Below are 27,692 nucleotides of genomic sequence, written 5' to 3'. Positions count from 1 at the left end.
AGAAGGATTGTACGAGGTATCCAGTGATGATAGCGAGTCAGAAACATCCTCTCGGCTTTCCTACGAAAATGTCGTTTTAGGAACTGAATCTGAATCCGGTTCAGTAAGCGACGATGGTGACAATATTGAGCCAGACGATGGACCATTACGTCCTTATTTGTTCGAGCCCGAGCCCGAGGTGATGGTTCACGGCATGGGCAATGGCGAGGATGACCAGGACCAGGCGCCAGATGATGCACCCCTACGCACAAATAATCTTGACTGGTAGGTCCCTAAGCATAGCTCACGCATCTTAAGATCACCTGTAGCCTTTACAAATATTAATCATTGTTAACCAGTTAATCCCGAAGGTCCCCCCAGTGGACCCCTCCCACAGTTTTTTTTCTCTCACATGTCTCAGGGCTTCTTAACATTTATGAAACTATTCATGTTTCATACCCTTTTAAAGGTAAGAAACTCCGCTAACTGACAATAAGAACAATTGTTAGCTAGAAAAAACACAAGAGTAATACCAAGTCTTTGAATTAGCATTGAGCGAAACAATGCTAACTAATGCTAACGCTTTTTTACACACAACACACGGTAGAAATGCCCTTATTACTATCTTAACTGCACAAACAAGATATACGATTTAAAGCTGAGACTCCACAGATGTAATGTCATCACTGTAAGACCTCGAATTCCTGGAGCTATCAGCCAGAAAAGAGAAAGTAAACAACATCCGGTTCCAAAAATATTACAATAATTACGTCTTACCTTTCTTGATTTGTGATCAAAAGTTGTGTTCAACGGAATAAAAACGCATCTCAAGGTTAATCCAATGTTGTTGTGTCACGTAGAATTTTTTACTGATAATCAATCATCATATTTATGGCAATATACTCGGCTATTCACATGCAAATGCTATTGAATGTCCGCCATTGTTTGTGCCCGTCTTCCTATGCTCTCGTCATCACCCGAAGATTCCCGACGATTCCCGAAGTATTTCGTTTCATTGAGAGGGCGCAGTAAAATTGAAAATAAAATGAAACTAGGCGCATGAAATTAAAAAAAATGGTTTATTATGCTTATTTTTAATAAAAATACATAAGTTAAACCCAAAATTCGCGGATTTCCACTATCCCTTTAAGAATCCTCCTTGTCTTCAGTCTCAGGTTCAGAAGAGTCTCCAGGGTTGTCTTCAGTCTCTGGTTGTAAATGTCTCTCTGGATCTGAGTTCCTGGCTGGTTCTGGTCCTCCACAGTCCTCTCCATCAGCTTCTTTTTCCATGTGTTCAGCTGAGCTGCAGGCTGGAGGCTCTGCCTCTCTGTTCTCCTCAGTTTGAGTTTGATGAAGCTGTGGGGACTGACGACCAAAACACCTATGTCTTTCGACATGACTACTCAGGGTGAATCTTTTATCACAAACACTGCAGCTGAATGGTTTCTCTCCTGTGTGGATTCTCATGTGTTTCTTTAAATGTCCTCTCTGTGCAAAAGATTTATTACAGATTGAGCAGCTGAATGGTTTTTCTCCGGTGTGGATTCTCATGTGATCATGTAAATGTCCTCTCCGTTTACAAGATCGATTACAGACTGAGCAGCTGAATGATTTCTCTCCTGCACTACGTCTTGAATCACTGACAGGGTCTTGTTTATTTTTCTGAGAGTTTGAACCTGGTTCTCTGGTCTCCTTCCAATCAGCCCTGTCTTCGGTGTCAGGTTCAGAAGAGTCTCCAGGATTGTCCTTAGTCTCTGGTTGTAAATGTCTCTCTGGATCTGAGTTCCTGGCTGGTTCTGGTCCTCCACAGTCCTCTCCATCAGCTTCTGTTTCCATGTGTTCAGCTGAGCTGCTGGCTGGAGGCTCTGCCTCTCTGTTCTCCTCAGTTTGATGAAGCTGTGAGGACTTACGACCAAGACACTTATGTCTTTTGACATGATGACTCCAGGTGAATCTTTTGTCACAAACACTGCAGCTGAATGGTTTCTCTCCTGTGTGTATTCTCATGTGACCCTTTAAACTTTCTCTCACTGCAAAAGATTTCTTACAAATTGAGCAGATGAAGAGATTCTCTCCTGTGTGTTTTCTCAAGTGGTCCTTTAAAGTTCCACTGTGTTTAAAAGATTTCTTACAGACTGAGCAGCTGAATGGTTTCTCTTCTGTGTGGCTTTTCATGTGCTGATTTAAACGTCCTCTCCTTGCAAACTTTTTATCACACACTGAGCAGCTGAATGGTTTCTCTCCTGCACTACGTCTTGAATCACTGACAGAGTTTTGTTTATTTCTCTGAGAGTTTAAACCTGGTTCTCTGGTCTTCTTCCAATCAGCACTGTCTTCAGTGTCAGGTTCAGAAGGGTCTCCAGGGTTGTCCTCAGTCTCTGGTTGTAAATGTCTCTCTGGATCTGAGTTCCTGGCTGGTCCTGGTCCTCCACAGTCCTCTCCATCAGCTTCTGTTTCCAGGTGTTCAGTTTGTCTTTGATGAAGCTGAGAGGACTGAGGTTTCTCTTCATCATCTTCACTCTTCACAGGGACAGGAGTGAATGTGGACTTGGTGATATCAGCCTCCTCCAGCCCTTGAAGCTGCTCTCCCTCCTGACTGCTCCACAGTTCCTCCTGTTCCTCTTTAATGTGTGGGGGGGGCTCTGGGTCCTCCTGGTCCAGACTGGAGCTCCACTCCTGCTGCTCAGGGGGAACCTCTTCTTTAACCACCACCAGCTGCTGGACGTCTGCAGGAAACAGGAAAGACATATTCATCAGAATCAGAATCGGTTATATTTACCAAGTAGGTTTACACATACAAGGAATTTGCTTTAGTATATGTGGTGCATACAAATAAACAGAAAGAAGTATCTTGGCAAAACAAAATAAAATAGGATTGTTATGACAGCTATTTAAAAAAACTGGGGAGTCACACAGAGTGATGGGGGCAGGTGGGGCTGCGTTCTTCCTGAAGTCCACAACCATCTCACTGTCTTAAGAGCGTTGAGCTCCAGGTTTCAAGATTCAATATTCAAGGCTTTATCATCATGTGCTCAGCAGCTACAGTGTTGATATGGTAATGAAAGTCACTTGCTCCTCCAACAGAGCAACATGAATAATATATAGGACATAAACAAATAAAACAGATGAAATAGTGCAAAAGAATGTTTTGAGATGTGCAAGTAAATACAAATGAAATAGAAAATAGTGCAAGAGAGTGTATATACAAGTTAATGGAATATGATGTATAGATAAATAATTTGCAAGATGCAAACCAAGCGGCAAACTCAGGGGCAGAGCCGTGAAGCCCAATGGGAAGTGCCACAAACTGCAGTCCATCTATTGGCCAATAGGGGATGGATGCAAAAAAGAGCAATTTCCATAAACCCCCATTTCAAAATGCCCAATTTTACAGCAGAAATCAACATGTTGCTAGCCTGGAAACTATTCTGGATCTAGTTAGATTCCACCTTCATGACAATAGTTCGGGGAGTGAGTTTCAAGTCAAAAGTTTGGAAACACCTTTTTTGGTTTTTGTTTATTTAAAATGTGTTCTACTTTGTAGATTAATACTGAAGACATCATAACTATGAAAGAACACATGGAATTATCTAGTAAACCAAAAAGTGTTAAAAAAAATCAAGAATATGATTTTTATTTCAGATTCTTCAAAGTAGCCTCCTTGCCTTGATGACAGCTTTGCTCACTCTGGGCTTCTCTCAGTCACCTTCATGAGGTCGTCATCCGGAATGGTTTTCAATTAACACGTTGGCCTTGTCAAGAGTCAATTTGTGGAATTACTTGCCTTCTTAATGTGTTTGAGACCATCAGTTGTGATGTGCAGAGGTAGGGTTAGTGCACAGTGGAAAGCCCTATTTGACTATTGTTGTAATCCATATTATGGCAAGAACCACTCAACTCAGTGAAGAGAAACGACCGTCCATCATCACTTTAAGAAATTAAGGCCAGTCGATCTGGAAAATGTCAAGAACTTTGAATGTATCCTCAAGTTCAGTCGCAAAAAACATCAAACGCTATAACCTTGCGACCTTGCTTTCTTACAGTGCAGACGCTTTTCTGCTTGCTCTTGCTCTTTTTTATGCTGATTTTCCTATTTTTCTTTTCTGAAAACTTCGAGCAGCAGCTCCTGGACATTAACTTATCACTGGGACAGTTATTCTTCGTAAATAGACGGAGGGTTTCAGCCATATTTCAATATGTTTACGACGACTTCAGTGTAGCAACAGTCCTAGCAACAGCTAAAGCCTGGTACTGCATGCTATTTAGCTTAAACGGCACCTATCATGCAAAATGCACTTTTGTACGTCTTTTATACATGAATATGTGTCCCCGGTGTGTCAGGGAACTCACCAAGTGTCAGAAAACACAACCCTCTCTCTTTTCCTCCATACCCAAATCTCTAAAAACGTAAAATCTGATACAGATTTGAAATATCTCTGACGTCAGAAACAAGGAGCTCCACCTATATGGGCAACTCTCCACCTATCAGAGGAATGTGGGGTTGGGCCATGGCCATTGCCGCTCGAAAGCGCTGGAGACGCTGTAGTACATATGCCAGGCCTGTAAGTGGCGCTGTAGTCTGCCACAAAAGCAGCGAAGAAGACTCATGGTTGCCCTTCTGTTTATTCTCCGCTGTGGCTCTTTCTCTCCCTCCCCGAGGCAAGCGTTTGCTGCTGCTGTTATTCAATGCAATCCCTCCCTCGCTGTAATTCTCTCCGGTTAGTCCACCAGCAGATGACAAACACCCACCTCTCCGCCTCTTCCAAGGGACGAGGGGACCGTGCGGCAGAGTTTCAATCAGATTTTTTTTCGCCGGTCAACATGTCCGTTAAAGTTTAAATCTTCTGGACAAAATTAGAAAAGTGCCGGTCTTCTTTGTTATTTATTGAGCTTTAAAACAAATGAATAATGACTCTATATAATCATATAAGAATAAAACACGGAGGACGGAGATCTCTTTTTCTCCTTCTCTTCTGAGAGCCCAGCAGCTGATCTCAAAGCATGCTCCCCTCTCCTGCAGGGGGGCGTGGTCAGCTGCAGCTCATTTGCATTAAAGCTACGTCACAGAATCAGCCCCTGCAAAAACAGGGCTGGAAAGAGCAAATAGAGCGAAATGAGGCATGGCTAAAATGCATGATCTGTTTGGTATTTTGAAAAAAAAAATTCACATACATGTTTTATATAGGTATGGCCCTACAATATATTGTTCAAATATAGCATGATGGGTCCACTTGAAGCTAGTTGGCAGCAAAATACCTCCGTTCTCTACAGATAACTTCCACAAACTTCTACAGAAGATGGCCATGCTGAAAATGAAAATGAGACGGTTGGAAGTTAACATGGAAGTGAATGGACTATGTACAAACTGTGAAGTCCACTGAGACAAATGTAACATTTGTGATATTGGGCTATATAAATAAACATTGATTGATTGATTGATTGATTGATTTACTATGTGGGAATGACACCACTTTACCAGTGTTGCATAAGAATGGAAAAGGGTATGCTAACTCACAGCTAGTTAGCAGCTACAAGGATTCCAAGGAACAGGAGGGCTGTTTACCGGGTAATACATCTACCAGTGGTAGTCCTCCCTGGAAAATCTCTGGGTGCAAGGCCTAAGAGTAAATCATTTCCATGGGATTTGGGAGGACGAATAACAGGCAGAGCCCAGCGCTCTGAAATCTGTGATGCGACCGGCTGGCCTGCATTGTTATCACCCAACGACCCCTGTTCATACTAGGGCTGAAGTCGAATAGTCCATTTAGCTTAGGAACCTTCCTAACGGAGTGAAATGACCCGGAAGTCCCTCAGTGGCAGCCATGATAAGTGCTGTTCCAATTCTCTAAATGAAAGGAAAGGAGGTTTCAAACTTCCTTTATAACCTCCTTTAGCTTAGGAACCACTGGACCTCCCTTACCGAAAGGAGAGGAGAAAATGCTGCCCCACAATGCATTGCAGCCGCAGCATTTGCCGTCACACAACAGTCGGCCGTTCACGGAAACAACCGATTATGACCGAGAAATTATATCATGAAAGTTACGGTAACGTTTATAATACATACATCTGTATTGATTTTAAGATATTTTCATAGTTCATACAATCATACGTATTGGGATCATTTGTATTAACGTGGACCGGAGGGAGAGGGTGACGAGCATGAGTTTCACTTTCCTTTTTTATTTCAATTCCAACTTTGGTCCTGAAGAATCTGTTTCTCTGTTGTCCACGTTCATAAAGCATAAAGCAACAGCATCAGAGCACGGTGCGGAGTCTCAAGATGAGTTTACAGTAGTCCCTCGTTCTTATTGAACATCCATGTTGTAGTCCGCTGTATAGAAAACTGTAGTTTCCATAGTTTCCCCACAGCAGCAGACGCATATTTATGACGTCCGCTGACGCATCATAAACACGTCGGATAGTGAAAGTGCAGTCGGATTCTCTAAAGTACCGCAGTCTCTTCTCCTAAGTCCTTTTGAATTCTCCTATCCACTATCCCTTAACCCCGTGACGTTTCACTCAGAGGTCAAGGAATAGGAGATAGGGTTAGAACTTAGGAGCTGATTTTTGGATTATCCGACCGCAACCTAGGAAAGAGCCGTGGACAGCTGCTAAAGGGAGAATTACAAACAATCCTCCTAAACCACGAGTGTGCCAATCCAGAACAGATACGCTCCACTGACCGAGAACCGGAGATCTCTTTCTGATTACCTGGATAACCTGTCCTCTTCACACAGCAGGGTAAGGACCAATAGCTACTCCAAAAGTAAAAGGCTAGAGGGAAAGCTAACGACTGGGCCTAAAACTCTGATTGTGAGTGACTCTGCTGTAAGAGATGTAAAAGGTCTGTGTAATAAGAACAACACCAAAGTACTCTGTTTTCCCAAGGGTATGGTCTCTGACTTGGCTGAGAAGATCCTGCATATTGGGGCTGAACATCCGACTGTGAAGAATGTGGTTCTGCACATTGGAACAAATGATGTTGTGAAACAAGAGTCAGAAGTGCTGAAAGAATACTTTAAATGTTTGTTGGAAACTGTCAGCTCTCTAAATGCAGAGGTGTTCACTTATAGCCCCTTATAGTTCACACTTATTGTCGTCTTCTCTGTGAACGTTTTTTTCGCTTTTGCCATTTTGAGATTTAAATTTCCAGTGAAAGCTAAACCAGGAAGTGTTTTAGCACACCACGTCACTAGGGTTGGGAACCGAAACTCGGTTCCAGATGAGAACTGATAAGAAAATGCCAGGCGCCGTGGTGACCCGGTGGAATACAGGGTAAAGGCGGACTGGCCATCTGTGTGTTCTGGAAAATCACAGAACGGCCGGTCGTCAGCGGGCCGTTGACGGCAGGCTCGGTACGCTGACGGCCGGCTCGGTTCGCTGACGGCCGGCACCGCCCTTCATTTAAACGGCATCATGTAAATTGCGCTGACAGTCGACAGAGGTCCACAGATGCCCTGCAGCGAGGCTCCCACCGCCCTCCCGTAGACAGTTCACGAGCTCAGTCACTTCATAACACCAAAGATGTAGATGGTAAACGCTCTGAAGTGAGGCTCCACTACACTAAAAAATAAAAAGACAAGGCACAGTGTAATGCCTGTTAATAGCTTGCCACAGGCATAGCTCAGTTAAAATAAAGCACAGCTATTGTGCAATACATTTGTATTGCATGTATATTATTTATTTGTAAAAATATCAGTTAAAGCTTAAAAGAATAAAGATATTTTTGTTATCTAAACGTTTGACCTCTTTCTTTTACAATTTTGGAATCGAAACGGGGAATCGATAAGAACCAGAATCGATAAGCAGAACCGGAATCGATAAGAACCGGAATCGATAAGCAGAACCGGAATCAGAATCTATACATTTCAAACTATACCCATCCCTACACGTGACGCATCTGAACGAATAACGTGTATACCATCCAATGAGATTTCCTTTTTTGGTTTAAGACCCCTTTGTACTTTCACGATTGGTTGCTGATATAAAGGAAATGACCATATTTGGATCTGATGAGATTGTGCAGGAGAGACGGAGCTTTCCAACAATACCTCTGATGACATGGTGCTAACAGCGGTCGCGGTACTTTATGTTACGTTAGAATGCTAACTTTTGGTAAATTTAGGAGAAATCTACAGACGCAAATAGACAAACTATAGTAAAATAAACACCTAAATGTGTAGTTTGTACGTATTTCTTCCAAAAGCCTGAAAGAAAACATGTTATGGAATAAAAATAGATTAAAATCTCAAAATTAACCAGTGCATGAAAAACGATGTTTTTGACTGCCGTGTCTTGCCTTAACGGAAACTTGGATTGAACAAAATAAGAGAGCAGCTGTTCTTATCGAATCAACCCCTCCCAACTTTAGTTTTATGAGTCAGGAAAGAATGCATAAGAAAGGAGGTGGAGTTGCTATTCTGTTCAATGATTCCCTTCAATGCAGGAAGACATCTTATGGGAACTTTGCTTCTTTTGAATATGTGGCCCTTCAGCTGAAATGCTCCTCTCGAGCTCTGTTCCTAAATATCTATAGACCACCCAAATACTGTGCAAGCTTCTTTGATGACTTTACTGAACTGCTCTCTATAGTTTGTATTGACTTTGACCGTCTAGTCATTGTTGGTGATTTTAACATCCATGTTGACAACCCCCAGGACAGAGGGGCTTAAGTACTGTTTTGTGTTCTTGATAACTATGGACTGACTCAGCATGTGACGGAGCCCATGCACAATAAGGGGCACACTCTGGACTTAATTATCTCAAAGGGTCTGAATATCTCTAAGGTTGTGGTGACTGATGTTGCACTCTCTGATCATTCCTGTGTTTTCTTTGAGAGCTCTATTTCTGTCCACAAAAATGTTCAAAAAGAGGTAACCACAAAGCGATATTTAACTGAAAATACTAGGGAAATGTTCATTCAGAATGTTTCTTCCACACTTGCCCCTGCTAACATCTCAGTAAATGAGCTAGTAGATCATTTTAATTCAAAAATAAAAATGTTTATAGATGCATTTGCTCCAACTAAGGTAAAGGAAGTGACTGGGAAGAAAATATCTCCATGGAGAAAGGCCATGACCGTGAGAACAGAAAAAAGAGAGTGTTGACAAGCTGAACCTAGGTGGAGAAAAACAAATCTCCAGGTTCACTTTGAAATCTATAAAGAGAGACTTGGCTTTTATAATTTGGAATTGAAAAACGCACGACAGTCTTTCTTCTCTGACATCATTGCCAAAAACAAAAACAACGCACGTGCCTTGTTTGCTACCGTCGACAGACTAACTAACCCCCCAGTGTCAGTAGCCTCTGAACCTCTATCCACCAGGGCATACAATGATTTTGCCTTCTTCACTGACAAAATTCAGAAAATCAGACAAGCAGTCAGTGCCTCTGCATCAGGAACAGCAAATGTGTTGTCTCTGTGTCCACCTAATATCAATTCAAACACCATGACACAGTTCCATCAGATTAATGATAAAAACCTAGAGGACATTATTCAACTTCTGAAATCCTCCTCTTGCTGCCTTGATATTATTCCAACAGGATTTTTCAAAGATGTTTTTCGTTGCATGGCCTCAGATCTACTTCATATAGTAAACACATCTCTTCACTCAGGTGTTTTTCCACAGGCCCTGAAAACTGCAGTCATTAAACCGCTCTTAAAAAAGAATAATCTAGATGCTTCAGTAATGAACAATTACAGGCCCATATCAAACCTCCCATTTCTAGGTAAAATCATTGAAAAAGTTGTTTTTCAACAGTTGAGTAATTTCTTGCATTTAAATAACTGTTTCGATGTGTTCCAGTCAGGCTTTCGTCCAAACCACCGCACTGAGACTGCTCTTGTAAAGGTCTTTAATGACATCCACTTAAACACAGACAGTGGCAGAACTTCAGTGTTAGTATTATTAGATCTCAGTGCTGCGTTTGACACTGTTGACCACAACATATTACTAGACCGACTGGAACACTGGGTGGGACTTTCGGGAACAGTTCTAAATTGGTTTGAATCCTACTTAAAGGACAGAAACAACTTTATAGGTAAATACACATCTGAGTTGACAAATATGACATGTGGGGTTCCTCAAGGCTCCATCTTGGGGCCTCTTATCTTTAACGTCTGAAGAGTGGATGTTATAAGATTTAAGACCAATACAAGACATTCACTAAGACGCTACACTTTTATTGTGAAAACAAAGATCTGCACACCGAACAGTTTTGTAGTCTAACCAGATCATCATTTGTTTGTGACGTTGGACCTCAGAGCAGGTCTGGTTATTGCCCATAATAAAGAGAGTTAGTAAAGAGGGAACAGACCTGCTCTGTGGATCTGAAGCTGAGGCTGTAACACGGCGTCCAGTAGTTTCCGGTGTCTCTCGTTCTCCTGTTTTGAACGAGACAGTTCCTCCTCGTACTCTGCTATCGTTCTTTCAAACAGAACAAAGATGTCTTCAGCAGCCGCAGTGAGTCGCTGCTTCACCAACGAGAGCAGCACAACACTCATGTTTACTAAATCACCACTTCCTGTTAAACACACTGTTTCTCTCTGAAGCTTCAGTCTCTGTTCAACACACTGTTTCTCTGAAGCTTCAGTCTCTGTTAAACACACTGTTTCTCTCTGAAGCTTCAGTCTCTGTTGAACACACTGTTTCTCTCTGAAGCTTCAGTCTCTGTTGAACACACTGTTTCTCTGAAGCTTCAGTCTCTGTTGAACACACTGTTTCTCTGAAGCTTCAGTCTCTGTTGAACACACTGTTTCTCTCTGAAGCTTCAGTCTCTGTTGAACACACTGTTTCTCTGAAGCTTCAGTCTCTGTTGAACACAGTGTTTCTCTGAAGCTTCAGACTCTGTTAAACACACTGTTTCTCTCTGAAGCTTCAGTCTCTGTTGAACACACTGTTTCTCTCTGAAGCTTCAGTCTCTGTTGAACACACTGTTTCTCTGAAGCTTCAGTCTCTGTTGAACACACTGTTTCTCTGAAGCTTCAGTCTCTGTTGAACACACTGTTTCTCTGAAGCTTCAGTCTCTGTTAAACACACTGTTTCTCTCTGAAGCTTCAGTCTCTGTTGAACACAGTGTTTCTCTGAAGCTTCAGTCTCTGTTGAACACACTGTTTCTCTCTGAAGCTTCAGTCTCTGTTCAACACACTGTTTCTCTCTGAAGCTTCAGTCTCTGTTCAACACACTGTTTCTCTCTGAAGCTTCAGTCTCTGTTAAACACACTGTTTCTCTCTGAAGCTTCAGTCTCTGTTCAACACACTGTTTCTCTCTGAAGCTTCAGTCTCTGTTCAACACACTGTTTCTCTCTGAAGCTTCAGTCTCTGTTAAACACACTGTTTCTCTCTGAAGCTTCAGTCTCTGTTCAACACACTGTTTCTCTCTGAAGCTTCAGTCTCTGTTCAACACACTGTTTCTCTCTGAAGCTTCAGTCTCTGTTAAACACACTGTTTCTCTGAAGCTTCAGTCTCTGTTCAACACACTGTTTCTCTCTGAAGCTTCAGTCTCTGTTCAACACACTGTTTCTCTCTGAAGCTTCAGTCTCTGTTAAACACACTGTTTCTCTCTGAAGCTTCAGTCTCTGTTAAACACACTGTTTCTCTCTGAAGCTTCCTGAGCTGCTGTTCAGCTGGACAGCAGGAAGCAGAGGTTTGGGAGGATGATGTCCCTGATGCCGTTGTGATTTTTCCAGCACCACGGGGGTCCTGTGTGGATGGCAGCTCCTTCCTCAGCAGATCCAGTTCTCCAGAATTGTTCTAATAAAAGAGAAAACAAGAGAAAAATAACTAAATGTATTAATATCTTATAAACAAATGATGATTGCAAAATGATGACCATGACCATCCCTAAAGGATTATTTAAAATTCCGTACTGTTTTGGTTTTTTAAATGTCTATATCTATACAAAACATGTCTCTGACGTGTTTGTTCAAAATACCAAACAGACCACCCTTTGTAGCCATGCCTCATACATTAGTTACACTGTAAAAACATTGTATTTCATAATGACAGGAAATCATATTAAAATGACAAGAATAAACGGTTTATTGAAATGTGTCATTTATATGATGATCTCCGCCAGCGGCGCCGGATTCATTTCAGAAGTGGGGGGGCCAAAAAAGTGCGCGTGTATGTGACATACTTGCCAACCCTCCCGATTTTCGGGGTCATATTTCTCCCGATTTCTGACTCAATCTGATTTGTGAGTCACAACCTGTTTCATTCTAACATAACGCTCCAAATGTTACTGTTTCCACTCAGACTTCAATACAGCTACACCATTGTTTGGTTTCCATGGTAACGCGTCTCTTTAGTAGCGCGCGCAACTGAAAGTCTGAGAGGGTGTTCACCATGGGGAGGAAGATAGCCACAGAAAACAGAACAAGAATGGACAACTCAACCCTCTGCTCACTCCTTTCCTGTAAATTAAACTATACAGACCAGCCCACACATATGGCAGCGAAGTTCCTCCATCATTCCATCTCTTCTTTTTTCCTGCTACGCTCTTGTTTGACAAGCTGAATGTTGACTGGTAAGCGCACTTTTTTTGAACACACTCTCTGTAAAAAGTTCCAGTTATTAACTCGGTATTTACAAAGCTGTCATCTCCACATTTGGAGAAAGTTACAAGCCGTTTGACAGCATCACATCTGCATATTTCACAGAAGGCTCGTTTAGTGGTTTTGCAAAGATTTAACCACTCTCTGTTTTTGTAGCATTCTGCATTGAAGTACCTTTCTCTTTGCCCAAATAAGCTTTTATTTTCCCGTCTCAATGTCCCGACAACAAACCTCCATGCAGTCGGAACCAGCCTGTTTCGGTTCAACATTGCCGGCGGTTTTGACAGTCTCAGCGGTCGCAGAGCTGCTGCTGGGGTTCATCTGGCTGCGCTGGTTCTATGGTTGAAGGACCAGGCTCCGGAGTTGTGTATGTCAGGGATGTGACATTCAAGTTGTTGAATTTCAGCTTAGTTTGACTGTATATTGTTTTCTTATGCGCCGGTTCTTCTGACATGTTTGCAAGTTTATCTATCTAGGTTAACGGCTGACACACACAGAACAACGTAACAAATAATGTAAACAACGTAACAAATAAACACATCTAAGCTTTGTTATTGGTTGTAATGTACATGGATACATTTGAATGGTGTGACAATGTCCTATTTGATTGGATTCAAATGTACATATTCTTCCTGTTATGTCTGCCTGCTTTATTTTACCTAATGCAAAGTGACCTGCTCCATCAAAATCAGTTGCACATTTTGAGTTGTATACACTGTTGGAAAGAGGAGATTCCTAGCTTTCTAATGATATCAGGATTGTTTTTGTACTCCAAATATTAAGCAAATATGTCACATTATATAATGACTGTCACCGAGTCATCATTTTGAGAACAAGGCCTTTAAAGTTTCCTCTTCTCTGGAATCCATCGATCTGATTGATTATTAGCGGAGCAAATGATCAAAGTAGTAACGGAGGGAAAATATTTTCGTTTGGATTACTGGTCTGGGGGAAGCTCGCGAGTGTTGGTGTGTGTATATACGTGTGTGTGTTTGTGTATTTTTGCGTATTGTGTTTGTTTCCCGGGGAAAACACTCAGGAGAAACCCCGGCTGTTGTTGTGCCTGCTGTCACGTTAAGTTACTCCGTTCTCCGCTTGTAATTATGCCGAAGCTTCAAAGTTGTATTTATCATCTGAATTTGCCGAAACAAGTTTAATATTCTGAAAGCCAAGGCTTTGTTTATTTGAAATCAGATGAAAACAAACTGTAACGGACCCTGCCGTGTTATCTATGATTACTATACGCTTACATTCATAATTTCAGCCGGAGGGAGGGGGGGCGGCGCTGCGGAAGAGCAAAGTGACGAGTGAGAGCTGTTATCTTCCCTTTACAAGCTTCAAACATGCCTGTAGCTAATGAGATTGAATATAACAATCAAAAATAACAAAGTATACACAGCTAGATCAGATTGCGTTATTTTTAGATGCGACTTTAGAGTAGAGGGGAATTATTGAAACGGGATGTGTAGTGTTCCGCGGCATCCGCTGCTGCGAAAATGTGGGGCAGGGCTGAAAAGTGGGGGGGCCAGGGGGGCAACGGCCAGGGTGACCTTGTTAATTCTAATCTGTTTCTGGTGTTGTGCATTTGGGTCCTGAGCCTCGTGACATTCTTAACAGTACGAACTGACCAAAGAATGGACCCAGCCGACCCAGACAGGTTCAGAGCAGCTCTGCGCTCACAAGGCACGCTTTTGTCTCAGCATGACGATCAGCTGAAATCAATTGACCAGGGAGTGAGAGAATTGAGTGGTCGTCAAGAAAGCTTCCAAACATCTGTGAACAGCCAAGTAAACCACCTGGCAGAATCAGCTTGTTCGTGTCCTTGCCCACCTGGAAGCTGGATCTCAAACTGTTTCCGCGGCTGCACCCCTGCCTGAGGCTGTGATCCAAGGACCTACTTCTTCTTCATGCTCTCGTCTCGCATCTCCAGAGAAATTCTCCGGTGACTCAGGTGACTGTCGTCCTTTTTTAGTCCAATGCGACCTGCATTATCAACATCAGCCTTCTGCTTTTCCAACAGACCAGTCTAGAATAGCTTTCATGATAACACACTTGACTGGTAGAGCAGCAGCGTGGGCTACAGCAGAATGGGCTAGAGACTCTCCCCTTTGCAGATCACTCGGACTGTTTACTGATTCCCTTAAAAAGATTTTTGATCGTACAGCGCCAGGGAGAGAAGCGGCTAAAGCTCTAGTTCAACTCAAGCAAAGAAATCAAAGAGTGTCTGATTATGCCATAGAGTTTAGGACAATAGCAGCAGACAGTGGCTGGAATGATCTGGCCTTGCTGGACGCCTTTGTAAATGGACTTTCAGGCCTTGTCAAAGATCACTTAGTCCCATTAGATCTTCCAGAAGATTTAGACTCTGTGATTGCTCTGGCTATACGAATAGATAATAGGCTCTGGGATAGACAAAAAGAAAGAGAACATCCTGCAGTTCGTTCACCAAGCTCCAGGGGGCCTCCTCGTGGCATCCGGATGAGGGAGGATTCGTTTCCAGGGGTCTGGATCAAGCCTCCTTTGACAACGCCATCCACCACATCAGAGGAACCCATGCAACTTGGCCGAGCAAGACTTTCACTGGAGGAGCGGGAACGGCGCCTCCGCCAGGGCCTGTGTTTCTACTGCGGGCATCGTGGACACCTGATGGCCGCTTGCTCACTAAAAGACGGGGCTCCCCAGGCAAGAGGAGGGCGCTGGTGAGCCGACTAACTTCTGACTACTCTCCTCGTACGCTGACTCCTATCCAAGTAAAATTAGGTAAGAAAACCTTAACACAGAATGTTCTCATTGATTCAGGAGCAGACGAAAGTTTTATGGACTGGAATTTTGCCAAAAGCTTGAACATTGTCACCATGCCCTTAGCTCAACCTTTAAATGCCAGTGCCCTTGATGGAAGATTATTGTTTCAAGTCACTCACCACACAGAACCCGTCCAGGTTATCATAAATCACAACCACACAGAATTCATGACATTCCATTTATTCGACTCCTCACAACACCCTATGATTTTAGGCTTCCCATGGTTGAAAAGACATAACCCTCACATTGACTGGCGTTCTGGTAGGGTGAAGGGTTGGGGAAGAGAATGTAATCATACATGTTTGGTTTCACCAGGAGAAGTTGAAGGGCTGTCTGTAGGAAGGGTTACTTCAGGTAGTGAGGTGGAGACGAAGGAAGTAACTCATGACCATGCCTCTGACTTACCAGACCTGCTCAATGTTCCCTCCTGTTACCACAACCTGAGGGAGGTTTTCAGTAAGACTCGGGCCTCTACGTTGCCTCCTCATCGACCTTATGACTGTGCAATTGACTTACTACCGGGTGCCCCCATTCCCAAGGGACGTCTATACTCAATTTCTGGTCCTGAAAGACAATCTATGACGGATTACATTGACTCATCTCTGAAGGCGGGCCTCATTCGTCCATCGTCATCTCCTGCTGGCGCCGGATTTTTCTTCGTGGGTAAAAAAGACGGATCCCTCCGACCCTGCATAGACTACTCTCCCCTGAATGATATAACGGTAAAAAACAGGTACCCTCTCCCCCTCATTTCCACTGCTTTTGAACTGTTAAAAGGAGCTAAGATCTTCACTAAACTTGACTTGAGGAATGCCTATCACTTGGTCAGGATAAGGGAGGGGGACGAATGGAAGACTGGATTCAATACCCCCAGTGGCCACTATGAATACTTAGTAATGCCATTTGGGCTAACTAATGCTCCTGCTGTATTTCAGGCTCTTGTGAATGACGTGCTCAGACAATATTTGAATCATTTTGTGTTTGTCTACCTGGATGATATATTGATATTCTCTCCTGATGAAGAGTCCCATGTTCAGCATGTCCGCCAGGTCCTCCAAGGCCTTCTGGAAAACCAACTATTCGTGAAGGCGGAGAAATGTGAATTTCACAAGACCACTGTCTCATTCCTGGGCTTCATCATTGCTCCGGACCAGGTCAAGATGGATCCAAGCAAGGTCAGTGCTGTCGCAAATTGGCCCACACCCACCAACAGGAAGAAGGTACAGCAATTTCTCGGTTTTGCTAACTTCTACAGACGTTTCATAAGACATTTTAGCTCCATAGCTGCACCTCTCCACTCACTCACCTCAACCCATGTTCAGTTTTTGTGGACTCTACAGGCCGACAAAGCTTTCCAGGAATTGAAAAGACGGTTTACCTCTGCTCCTGTTCTCATCACTCCTGATTCACTACGGCAGTTTGTGGTGGAGGTGGATGCTTCCAATGATGGAGTTGGGGCTGTGTTGTCACAACGTTCAGCCAAGGACAGCAAACTTCACCCATGTGCTTTTCTGTCACGTAAGTTAACACCTGCTGAACGCAACTATGATGTAGGCAACAGAGAACTTTTGGCAGTCAAAACAGCGCTTGAGGAATGGAGACACTTTCTGGAGGGGTCAGAGCAACCATTCATAGTCTGGACGGATCATAAAAATCTTGAGTACATCCGAAAAGCTAAGAGACTGAACTCACGTCAGGCAAGATGGGCTTTGTTCTTCACTCGTTTTAACTTTTCCTTGTCATTTAGACCCGGTTCACAAAATGTCAAGCCAGATGCACTCTCTCGTGTTTTTGATCCTGAACCCTCGGCAAAGGAACCAAAGCTCATCCTTCCACTAAACTGTGTGGTTGGAGCGGTAACTTGGCCAATAGAAACAGAGGTGAAACGAGCTAACGGTGAGAGCCCGACACCTAGGGGTTGCCCCCCAAATAGGTTGTTTGTTCCTCAAACTGTGCGTCCTAAGGTCATTCAATGGGCTCACACCTCGCTGCTCACCTGCCATCCTGGGGTAAAAAAAACCATGTACGTCATCAAGCAACGGTTCTGGTGGACATCTATGGAGAAGGATGTCAAGGAGTATGTGGCCGCCTGCACCATCTGCGCCAGGAATAAGACCTCTTCCAGGCCCCAGATGGGTCTGCTCAGGCCGCTGCCTATCCCCAGTCGGCCCTGGTCCGACATCTCAGTGGATTTTGTCACCGGACTGCCAGAATCCAAAGGTAACACCACCGTCCTCACGGTGGTGGATAGATTCTCTAAAATGACACATTTTATTGCTTTGCCTAAACTGCCATCGGCCAAAGAAACGGCTGAAGTGTTGTTGCACCATGTTTGTCGTCTCCACGGTTTTCCCAAGGACATCGTGTCAGACCGGGGTCCTCAGTTTGTCTCCCGTTTCTGGAGGGAGTTTTGCAGCCTCTGTCAGCCTCTCTTCCGGTTACCATCCCCAATCAAATGGACAAACGGAGAGACTGAATCAAGAACTGGAAACCTGCCTCCGGTGTCCCAAAACCCAGCTTCTTGGAGTAAACACCTCACGTGGGTAGAATACGCCCACAACTCATTGCCTACCTCTGCCACCGGATTGACCCCGTTCCAGTGCGTCTACGGTTACCAACCTCCCATGTTCTCAGAGACAGAGAAAGAAGTCATGGTTCCCTCGGCACACGCACTGGTCAGGCGCTGTCATGGCATTTGGGCTTCAGCACGTCGGGTCCTCCTTAGGACTTCGGCCCGCATGAAAAAAGCGGCTGATCGGCATCGCCGTCCTGCACCTGTGTACAGACCGGGTCAGAAAGTGTGGCTATCCACCAGAGACTTGCCCCTGAAAGTAGTCTCTAGGAAGCTGGCACCAAGATTTGTAGGCCCATTGACTGTGGAAAAGTGTATTAACCCTGTGTCTGTTCGTTTGCGCCTGCCTAGATCACTCAGAGTCCATCCAACATTCCACGTAAGCAAACTCAAGCCGGTCAAGGAAAGCAAAATGGTTCCCGCTTCCAAGCCCCCCCCTCCTCCCAGGCTCATTGATGGAGGTCTGGTCTACACTGTCAAGCGTCTGCTGAAGGTCAGAAAACGAGGAAGGGGTCAGCAGTTTTTAGTGGACTGGGAGGGTTATGGACCGGAAGAGCAGGAATGGATCCCGTCTAGCTTCATCGTGGACCAGAACCTGATAAAGGATTTTTACAAAAGCCATCCTGAACTCGCTGGGCCGTCCGGAGCCGTCCGTAAAGGAGGGGGTACTGTGGTGTCTAGACAGTTGTGTTAAGTTAATTTATTTAGTTCAGTCCTTTTGTCTTTTGCCTTGTCTTGTGATTTCCTGTTTTATTTTGTAGTAAACTTTCCCTCTCGTTTCAGAGCATTCCTGCCCTGGTGTGTTTTTCCCACCAGTGTGATTGTCAGCCCCTCCCTTAATTGTTGCCACCTGTGTCCCCTTACCTAGTGTGTATATATAGTCTGCGTCTCCCTTTGTCTTGTGTCAGTTCGTCTTGTCTCGTCAAGCCTGCCAGTCATCCCTTGATCGTGTGAAGTATATTTTTGATAGTCATGTAGATGTTTTTTTGGTTTAGAGTTTTTGATCCTCCAAGTCAGCGTTTTGTATTTGACCTTAATTAAAAGACCTTGTTAATTCTAATCTGTTTCTGGTGTTGTGCATTTGGGTCCTGAGCCTCGTGACATTCTTAACAATCTGTCTCTTACTCTGGTCCAGTATAAAGCTTCCTTAAGGGGATCCAGACAGGCTGAACCAGAGTAAGACAGATCTGGACTCCTCAGTCCTTCAAAAGGTTAAGATGTTAACAAGCAACATTACTTATTTGTCAACTTTCACATTTCAATGTATTCCTGGCAAAGATTAGTCATCATTGTGAGAATTGCTTGCCACACATGGTGATTTAAGGAGATGTCTACATATCGAGAAAATATCCTTGTACTCCAGAGGGTTAAGGAAAAGGGTAAGGCAATTGTATTTTAAGACAATGAAGGCAGCCTATATTGATATATTGTTTGATTTATTGATTATATTCAAAGGAAAATTTATATTTGGTCCCCTGAATCTGGAATAATGTACAATTTACAGCAAAGCCGAAAAATTTCAGGAACTTTTCATCTACAGATTGCTTTGGTCTGGCTTTACTCTTCACTGATTGGTTACAGACACTTTAAATTTAGTGGCTATGGAATTCAGAAGGAGTGGCTCATTATCGTTTTACGCCCGTTTTTCGCGCGTTTTTACGTCCGTAACGCGCCGCAGACGGACCCGGTGGAATATAGGGGTCACTCCTTCTGCTTGTAACATTACTGCGCCATTAAAGTACCCATTTGAACCTTATGCCAGAGACTCCATTGGTCTCTTACTTTTAAAGCTTCTCTCCTGGGACGCGAGAACAACGAATACTCTAATACATCAGTTACGAAAGTAGTCTAAGTTAAAACCAAGTGGCAAACTCTGGGGAAGAGCCGGGACGCCAATACGGAAGTGCCACACACTGCAGTTCATCTAGTGGCCAGTAGGAGCAGTCTGCAGAAGGGAGCAATTTCCATAGACCCCCATGTTAAAATGCCCAACTTTACAGCAGAAATAAACGTGTTTACATCGTGGTTCACAAAACCATATTCTCTGTATAGTTAGATTCCCCCTTCATGACTACTGTGTGTGGGGTGAATTTTTTCTCAAATCATCTGTTTAATTAATATGAAGCCTTAAAGTTATGCATATATTAGGGCGTGGTCACATTGAGTGACAGCTCTGTCAAGTTACTGCTGCTGCTAGCTTCTTGTCTCTCTGCTAGCTGCTCCGTGAAGCTAGCTACAGGGACTCTGCCTGCTCAGTTCATCCAGGAAACACAACTTGAAGCCGGCCGTGGTTGTTTGTTCTTCATGCTTATATATCGGACTATTCAGACGGTGCATGAATGCGGTTTTTGCGGTAAGTGAAATTCGAGTACTTATTGATGTGTTTATGATTTGAATCAGCTACGTAATGAATGTTAAGACTTGGGTTAGCGTGTAAGTGAGTGGTAGCTACATCGGTGCTAACGATGCTAATCGTAGTCTCCAAGTTAAAACCATAGACTGTATATATAAAGGTTAAAACGAAATAGACAAGTGTTAAGCGTTAAGTGGGATAATACTGTAGAACAAACGGCTTCTGTTTGAGGTTATAAAATAAGGTCATCCTTGTAACTTAGAGATATTTTATTATGTAGCTAGGAACTGTATGCATCGCTAAGGTTAATTTAAATTGGCTATGCTCAAGTATGTAGACAAGCTAATGTCGAAGTAGTGTATGTGAAATCAACCTCACAATAAGATGTGTGTATATTACAAATAATGTCATATTTCAAGATGATTACTTAGATATTACAATATGGTTGGTTGAGCTGGAGTTCATTATTGAGCTTACACGTTAACGTCACAGTCATCTGAAGAACGAACCCAAACCTTGTTGATTTTATTAATTGCATTACCAAATGGGTATCAAATAAACAGTAAGCATTGGTAACACAACTTCCAAAGTTACAGTAAAATAAAAAGGACCCTGACTTGGACAATACACAATCCAACATGTTCAACAGAAGAGAATCAGTAATTTTGTTTGTACACATGGTACTTTACATATATATATATATCTGTTTGTTTAAGGTGTCCAGGTGATGCAGACAGGCTGGACCAGAGAGTGAGAGACAGAACTGAACTCCTCACAGCAATGAACTTCAGCTCAGGTACAAAGACTATTTTTTCATACTGTACAAAGAATCAAGAAAGATATTGGTTTAAATGAATGAAGTATTGACTTGAATACACTGATATACATTCCATTAAACAATACTAAATACTAGATCACCTACACATCAGTTAAGTTGAGGGGTTTTTCCATGCAAAAAGTTACATTTAGATGATAACAAGCAATATGATTGTGTGAAAATGAGACCTCGTGTCTCAATGAGATCTACACCTGTATAAATAAAGGCTAAAGAAATATGGTTTTGTCAGCTTTCTAATTTAATGTATTGAAGGCAAAGATATTTAACACATAGTGAGAACTGCTACTATTTATCTCTCAATATTGTCTGTAAAAACGTGGTAAAAGTGATTCTCTTTCGCCTGAAAGACACGACATTTTCTCCTTCTCTGAGGGTCAAGAAGAACATCCAAGAGGAACATTAAAAGCTGATGTTATGAGATTTTAAGACCAGTACAGGACATTCACTAAGAAACTACTTTTATTGTGAAAACACAGTCAGCTGATCGAATGCAGCTATTTCCACATCTACACTCCATCAGCTGATTATTTCTATTTGCCTCACTTTATGAGCTTCACATCACCTGTGCCTTGTACCGCAGAGTTTGCAACGTCACAAATAAATGGGGGCAATCTTCAGTCAGATGTGAATGTGTAATCTAACATTTTCAGTAAGAATAATGGACAAAAGGAATGCAAATACAAATACAATTTATTGAAATGTGAACCAAAAGTTAATCAAACATGTTTTAAATAAAAAGCACAAATGGACAGAAGGTGTAAACCTATTAAATGTATAAGTAAACACATTTAGTCAAATAAAGTGACAGACTAGGCCTGTGCAGTTAGTATCAGCTATGCCCAGCATGGGCTCCTCCATCAGGCCTGGTCCTCCTCGCAGAGGGAAGACCCTCAGTCCTCCTCGCTGAGGAAAGACCCTCAGTCCTCTCCAAACCAACAGACAGGACGTCCATCACATGGAGGTTTCTCCCTGAAGTCTCTGCAGCTCTCTGGACACCACGCTGTCTCAATCCGTCCACACTGAATATGAGAGGGGGAAAATGAAAATAATAAATGCTTTAGACAATAAGAAACATAAAGTTGACTGTTGAGTTGCTCAGATTTTTTAGATTGTCAATACTATTACTGTATAACTAATATATCAGGTTAAGAGGCACATTCAAATAAAGATTGGTCTTTAAATACATGTTGTCTTTTGAATTGTTTGTCTAAAGTCAAGGATCTATAACTGGTACTTAGTTTTAATGATACAGTTATTATGCTGTTTGGAGGAGGCCTCACAGGTAAGAGCGCTAACTAGCTACCATCACATGTACCTTAGCTTGACTTAAATGTATTAAACGTGTAATTAAGTGATATCAAAATATAAATAACTAATGTCATGCAAATATATTAATATTTGCTTGATTCCAGTGTTGAATTTAGCACAATTGCATACAAACGTTAAGGGGTTTTAAGATTCTGAAGTATTATGCTAAAAACTCAATAACTTAGATTATTATTTATAGTTTTGCTGAATAGTTTCATGTCCGCTTACCTTAGAAATGTAAAATGCGACGGCAGTGTGCAGATGGGGAGCATGTAGGGTTGCCAACTTCCAGAAATGGAGAAACGGGACATATGCAGGGTGAGGGTTATGTTATTTAATTATTTTGGGGGAGCCAGCCCCTAGGGTTCGAACATGTTTTTGGGGGTCAAACCCCCCAAAATGCATAGAAAACTATGCATACCTATAACACAATACAAACACAATGGTCTTACACCTGCATTACGCTACTACATCACATTGTACATCAGCATGTTCAAATCGGATAGGTGGGCACTATAGGGACATCTGGGCACCTCGATGTACAATTGGCTATTTTGTCCAAAATGTTAAAAAATAAAATATTTGAAAAATTGTATTAAGTAATGCAAAGTATACATGATGTGAACATGCACGGTACATCATTATTAGACTTAATGTTATCCTTCAACCAACCTTTTTTTTTTTTTTTACACACACACACACACACACACACACACACACACACACACGGGCTTTACCCAACTGTGTTTTTCTTCCCACTGTTTGCTGTAAGACACAAGTATTTTCTTTTTAGAAGGGCCAGGGCCCAGAACCACATCCTCTCTCTCTTCTCCTCTTTCATTATCACCTCCTCCACCTTTCCCACATGACTGAACAGGCTGACATGCCACACTCCCGGCTAATACGGGACGGTTGGCAACCCTAGGAGCATGTTAGCTTAGCTTGGTAGCTTCAGCTAGCTCTGGAACTTCCAGCTTGGTGGCAGCAGGTCCCGTCTCGGCTCCGCCTCTTTGCCCTTATTTGGAGCAGGCTGGAGTTGAACTCTGACGTCACTGTCGAGCCGTTAGTGACCGACTCCGCCTACTAAGGGCTTCACGGCAACTCTGCAGAATCCTATGGGTGACGTCACGGACCCTACGTCCATTTATATATACAGTCTATGGTTAAAACCGATACTCACATTGATCAGTTACTCCTCACGTGCTGCTTTCTCTCTGAGAACGGACTGACATTTTCTTTGTTTCCTCGTCAGGGGCACGCACGCATTGCATCCTGGGATAAGGTGGGCTGCGAGGAAGAGGACTCTTCAAATCCGGGAAAAGAAGAAGGCCGCTCTCCAACCCGCCCCTCCCTCCTCTCTTCTGTCTGTCCGCAGAATCAGAAGTCCTTTATTGGTCCCACAGAGGGACATTAACATGGTTACAGCAACAGTGGAGATAGATGCTGCTCCCAGACCGTAGTGGAGGAATACAGGGGAGGACTCTCTGCAGTCTTCCCGGACTGAAGCACCAGGCTTCGGCTTCAATAACCCACTCTGAAATGAGGCAGACAGTTCCTTGGGAGGTCGCTGTGTTTCCTCAGGACTTTGTTACACAGCTAACTGGAGACAGACTGATCACTGCTGCTGCTCCCGCTCTCTTCCGGACACACACTACGCTCGCTCACTCTCGCTCTACACATGCACGCGCCACACCTCCCTCTCTCTCTCTCTTAAAGGGATAGGCGACCCCACTCTGTATCACCCTGCTATTATTAGATAGAGAGAGAACAAAAACAAACATGTTCCTAGCAGTTGGTCTATAACTGTTTATTTGTGTGTATTTTTGTATAGATGTTGCAACTATACAGAGCTTTGGCAATACTGTATGTAAATATGGTCATGCTAATAAAGCTATTGAATAGAGAGAGATAGATAGATAGATAATCTAGATTGATTGATTGATTGAAAAGTGTATTAACAGCTTGTATATTGGGTACAGTACAGTACAGCTCAAAACATACAATTGTTAAGGGGATGCAGACCAGAGAAAGACTTTCGTCTTGTTTACATCAGGGTCCCCCACTTCCAATTCATCATATCATTTAAGACATATAAGACATATTTGACATACAGATGGCTTATTTACAATTTTCATTTTAGATTTCGTTCTAATACATCCTAACTGGACATTTAAGACATACCAAGTCTACAGATATACAGTTAGTAACAGAGTCTAAAATGCGAGTATACACATAGATGGGGGGGGAAGCTGTCCATTGAACGACAGGTTGAGATTTGTACCATTACCGGGGCCAGGTTTTGCAATGCTCTCCCCACGAAGGTGCTCTTTAAGAGAGGTTTTGAAGGTAAGTATAGTTTTACTTTCCTTTACAGTTGTGGGAAGAGCGTTCCACCTTGATGTGGCATAATTGCGAAACGTGTATTCCCCCTTTTTTGTGCCAAATCTGGGTTTCACATGATTTGTGGAGCTCCCTCTGGTGTTATGATCATGGTATTCCTTGACCTTTGGGAAGAATGTTGACATGTACATGGGTACCATAGAGGTGTAGTGGATCTTGTAGACCAGGCCCATTGCAAGTAGCTGTACTCTGTCGTCTACTCTAAGCCATCCTAGGTTGTCAAAGTGGGCAGAGGTGAGGTGGGTTCTAGATGAAAGGTCAAGCAGTAGTCTGACCAGTTTATTTTGCGATGTTTGAAGTTTTATTTTTAGCGCCTTGGAGGTGCTATGGTACCATGACGTGCAAGCATAGTCATAGTACCCTTGAATGAGTGCTCCTGCCAGAGTCTTCAGGGTGTTCTTGTTTACCAGAGAGGAGATCCGGTATAGGAATCTAGTTCTTTGATTGACTTTTTTTATTACATTGGATGCCATTTTGTCACAGGAGAGGTTTGGCATGTCAGCCTGTTCAGTCATGTGGGAAAGGTGGAGGAGGTGATAATGAAAGAGGAGAAGAGAGAGAGGATGTGGTTCTGGGCCCTGGCCCTTCTAAAAAGAAAATACTTGTGTCTTACAGCAAACAGTGGGAAGAAAAACACAGTTGGGTAAAGCGTGTGTGTGTGTGTGTGTGTGTGTGTGTGTGTGTGTGTGTGTGTGTGTGTGTGTGTGTGTGTGTGTGTGTGTGTGTGTGTGTGTGTGTGTGATGTGTGTGTGTGTGTGTGTGTGTGTGTGTGTGTGTGTGTGTGTGTGTGTGTGTGTGTGTGGTGTGTGTGTGTGTGTGTGTGTTGTGTGTGTGTGTGTGTGTGTGTGTGTGTGTGTGTGTGTGTGTGTGTGTGTGTGTGTGTGTGTGTGTGTGTGTGTGTGTGTGTGTGGTGTGTGTGTGTGTGTGTGTGTGTGATTCCAGGTATAACATTTCATTAAGGTTATAATAATAATATTGATGGATTAATGTCATTATGGTATTTGATCTTGTTTCAGATTAACTGTTCTATGAACCTTCTCATCTGAAGTTTTTTATTTATTTAAAATTGTTTCTACATTGTAGATTTAAACTGAAGACATCAAAACTATAAAAGAACACATATCGAATTATCTAGAAAACAAAAAAGTGTTAAAAAATCCAGAATATGATTTATATTTGGCTGCTATTGCAGAATGCTGTGGTAGCCATGCTGGTTGAGTGTGCCTTGAATTCTGAATACATCACCAACAGTATCACCAGCACCATGTATTGATCATCTGAGCAGAGGTAACTCTGAAGTATTGATCCTCTGAGCAGAGGTAACTCTGAAGTATTGATCCTCTGAGTAGAGGTAACTCTGATGTATTGATCCTCTGAGCAGAGGTAACTCTGATGTATTGATCCTCTGAGTAGAGGTAACTCTGATGTATTGATCCTCTGAGTAGAGGTAACTCTGATGTATTGATCCTCTGAGTAGAGGTAACTCTGATGTATTGATCCTCTGAGCAGAGGTAACTCTGATGTATTGATCCTCTGAGTAGAGGTAACTCTGATGTATTGATCCTCTGAGCAGAGGTAACTCTGATGTATTGATCCTCTGAGAAGAGGTAACTCTGATGTATTGATCCTCTGAGAAGAGGTAACTCTGATGTATTGATCCTCTGAGCAGAGGTAACTCTGAAGTATTGATCCTCTGAGTAGAGGTAACTCTGAAGTATTGATCCTCTGAGTAGAGGTAACTCTGATGTATTGATCCTCTGAGCAGAGGTAACTCTGAAGTATTGATCCTCTGAGAAGAGGTAACTCTGATGTATTGATCCTCTGAGCAGAGGTAACTCTGATGTATTGATCCTCTGAGAAGAGGTAACTCTGATGTATTGATCCTCTGAGCAGAGGTAACTCTGAAGTATTGATCCTCTGAGTAGAGGTAACTCTGAAGTATTGATCCTCTGAGAAGAGGTAACTCTGATGTATTGATCCTCTGAGAAGAGGTAACTCTGATGTATTGATCCTCTGAGCAGAGGTAACTCTGAAGTATTGATCCTCTGAGTAGAGGTAACTCTGATGTATTGATCCTCTGAGCAGAGGTAACTCTGAAGTATTGATCCTCTGAGTAGAGGTAACTCTGATGTATTGATCCTCTGAGTAGAGGTAACTCTGAAGTATTGATCCTCTGAGTAGAGGTAACTCTGATGTATTGATCCTCTGAGTAGAGGTAACTCTGAAGTACTCTGAGCAGAGGTAACTCTGAAGTATTGATCCTCTGAGAAGAGGTAACTCTGATGTATTGATCCTCTGAGCAGAGGTAACTCTGATGTATTGATCCTCTGAGCAGAGGTAACTGAAGTATTGATCCTCTGAGCAGAGGTAACTCTGATGTATTGATCCTCTGAGAAGAGGTAACTCTGATGTATTGATCCTCTGAGCAGAGGTAACTCTGAAGTATTGATCCTCTGAGAAGAGGTAACTCTGATGTATTGATCCTCTGAGCAGAGGTAACTCTGAAGTATTGATCCTCTGAGTAGAGGTAACTCTGATGTATTGATCCTCTGAGTAGAGGTAACTCTGATGTATTGATCCTCTGAGTAGAGGTAACTCTGAAGTATTGATCCTCTGAGTAGAGGTAACTCTGAAGTATTGATCCTCTGAGTAGAGGTAACTCTGATGTATTGATCCTCTGAGTAGAGGTAACTCTGATGTATTGATCCTCTGAGCAGAGGTGTCTCTTGCTCTTCCTCTCCCGGGGGGGTCCTCAGGAGAGCCAGGTTCATCATAGCGTCCGATGGTTTTTGCGACTGAACTTGAGGATACATTCAAAGTTCTTGAAATGTTCCGGATCGACTGACCTTCACTTCTTAAAGTGATGATGGACGGTCGCTTCTCTT

At 42.9% G+C, this 27,692-nt stretch overlaps 1 protein-coding gene across 1 annotated transcript; it reads right to left on the bottom strand.

The window, feature by feature from the left end:
- Positions 1 to 1,125: 1,125 nt before the first annotated feature.
- Positions 1,126 to 10,699, bottom strand: LOC117558779 (zinc finger protein 316-like). The gene is made up of 3 exons (XM_034235166.1): positions 10,297 to 10,699; positions 2,474 to 2,705; positions 1,126 to 1,885 (listed from the first exon to the last, which is right to left on the bottom strand). Exons 1-3 carry the CDS (start codon positions 10,481 to 10,483, stop codon positions 1,126 to 1,128), a joined length of 1,179 nt encoding a protein of 392 aa, XP_034091057.1. The 5' UTR covers positions 10,484 to 10,699.
- Positions 10,700 to 27,692: the final 16,993 nt, after the last annotated feature.

The sequence above is a fragment of the Gymnodraco acuticeps genome, unplaced genomic scaffold (genome assembly GCF_902827175.1).
Source record: "Gymnodraco acuticeps unplaced genomic scaffold, fGymAcu1.1, whole genome shotgun sequence".
In the NCBI taxonomy this organism is placed as follows: Eukaryota; Metazoa; Chordata; class Actinopteri; order Perciformes; family Bathydraconidae; genus Gymnodraco; species Gymnodraco acuticeps.
This window is presented reverse-complemented; position numbering and strand designations above follow the sequence as displayed.

Coding starts and splice junctions, on each gene's coding strand:
- LOC117558779 (XM_034235166.1), bottom strand. CDS start 10,483: ATGAGTGTTGTGCTGCTCTCGTTGGTGAAGCAGCGACTCACTGCGGCT. Junction 2,706..10,296: donor GCTTCAGATCCACAGAGCAG/GTCTGTTCCCTC, acceptor TGTTTCCTGCAG/ACGTCCAGCAGCTGGTGGTG. Junction 1,886..2,473: donor GATGATGAAGAGAAACCTCA/GTCCTCTCAGCT, acceptor TCTTGGTCGTAA/GTCCTCACAGCTTCATCAAA.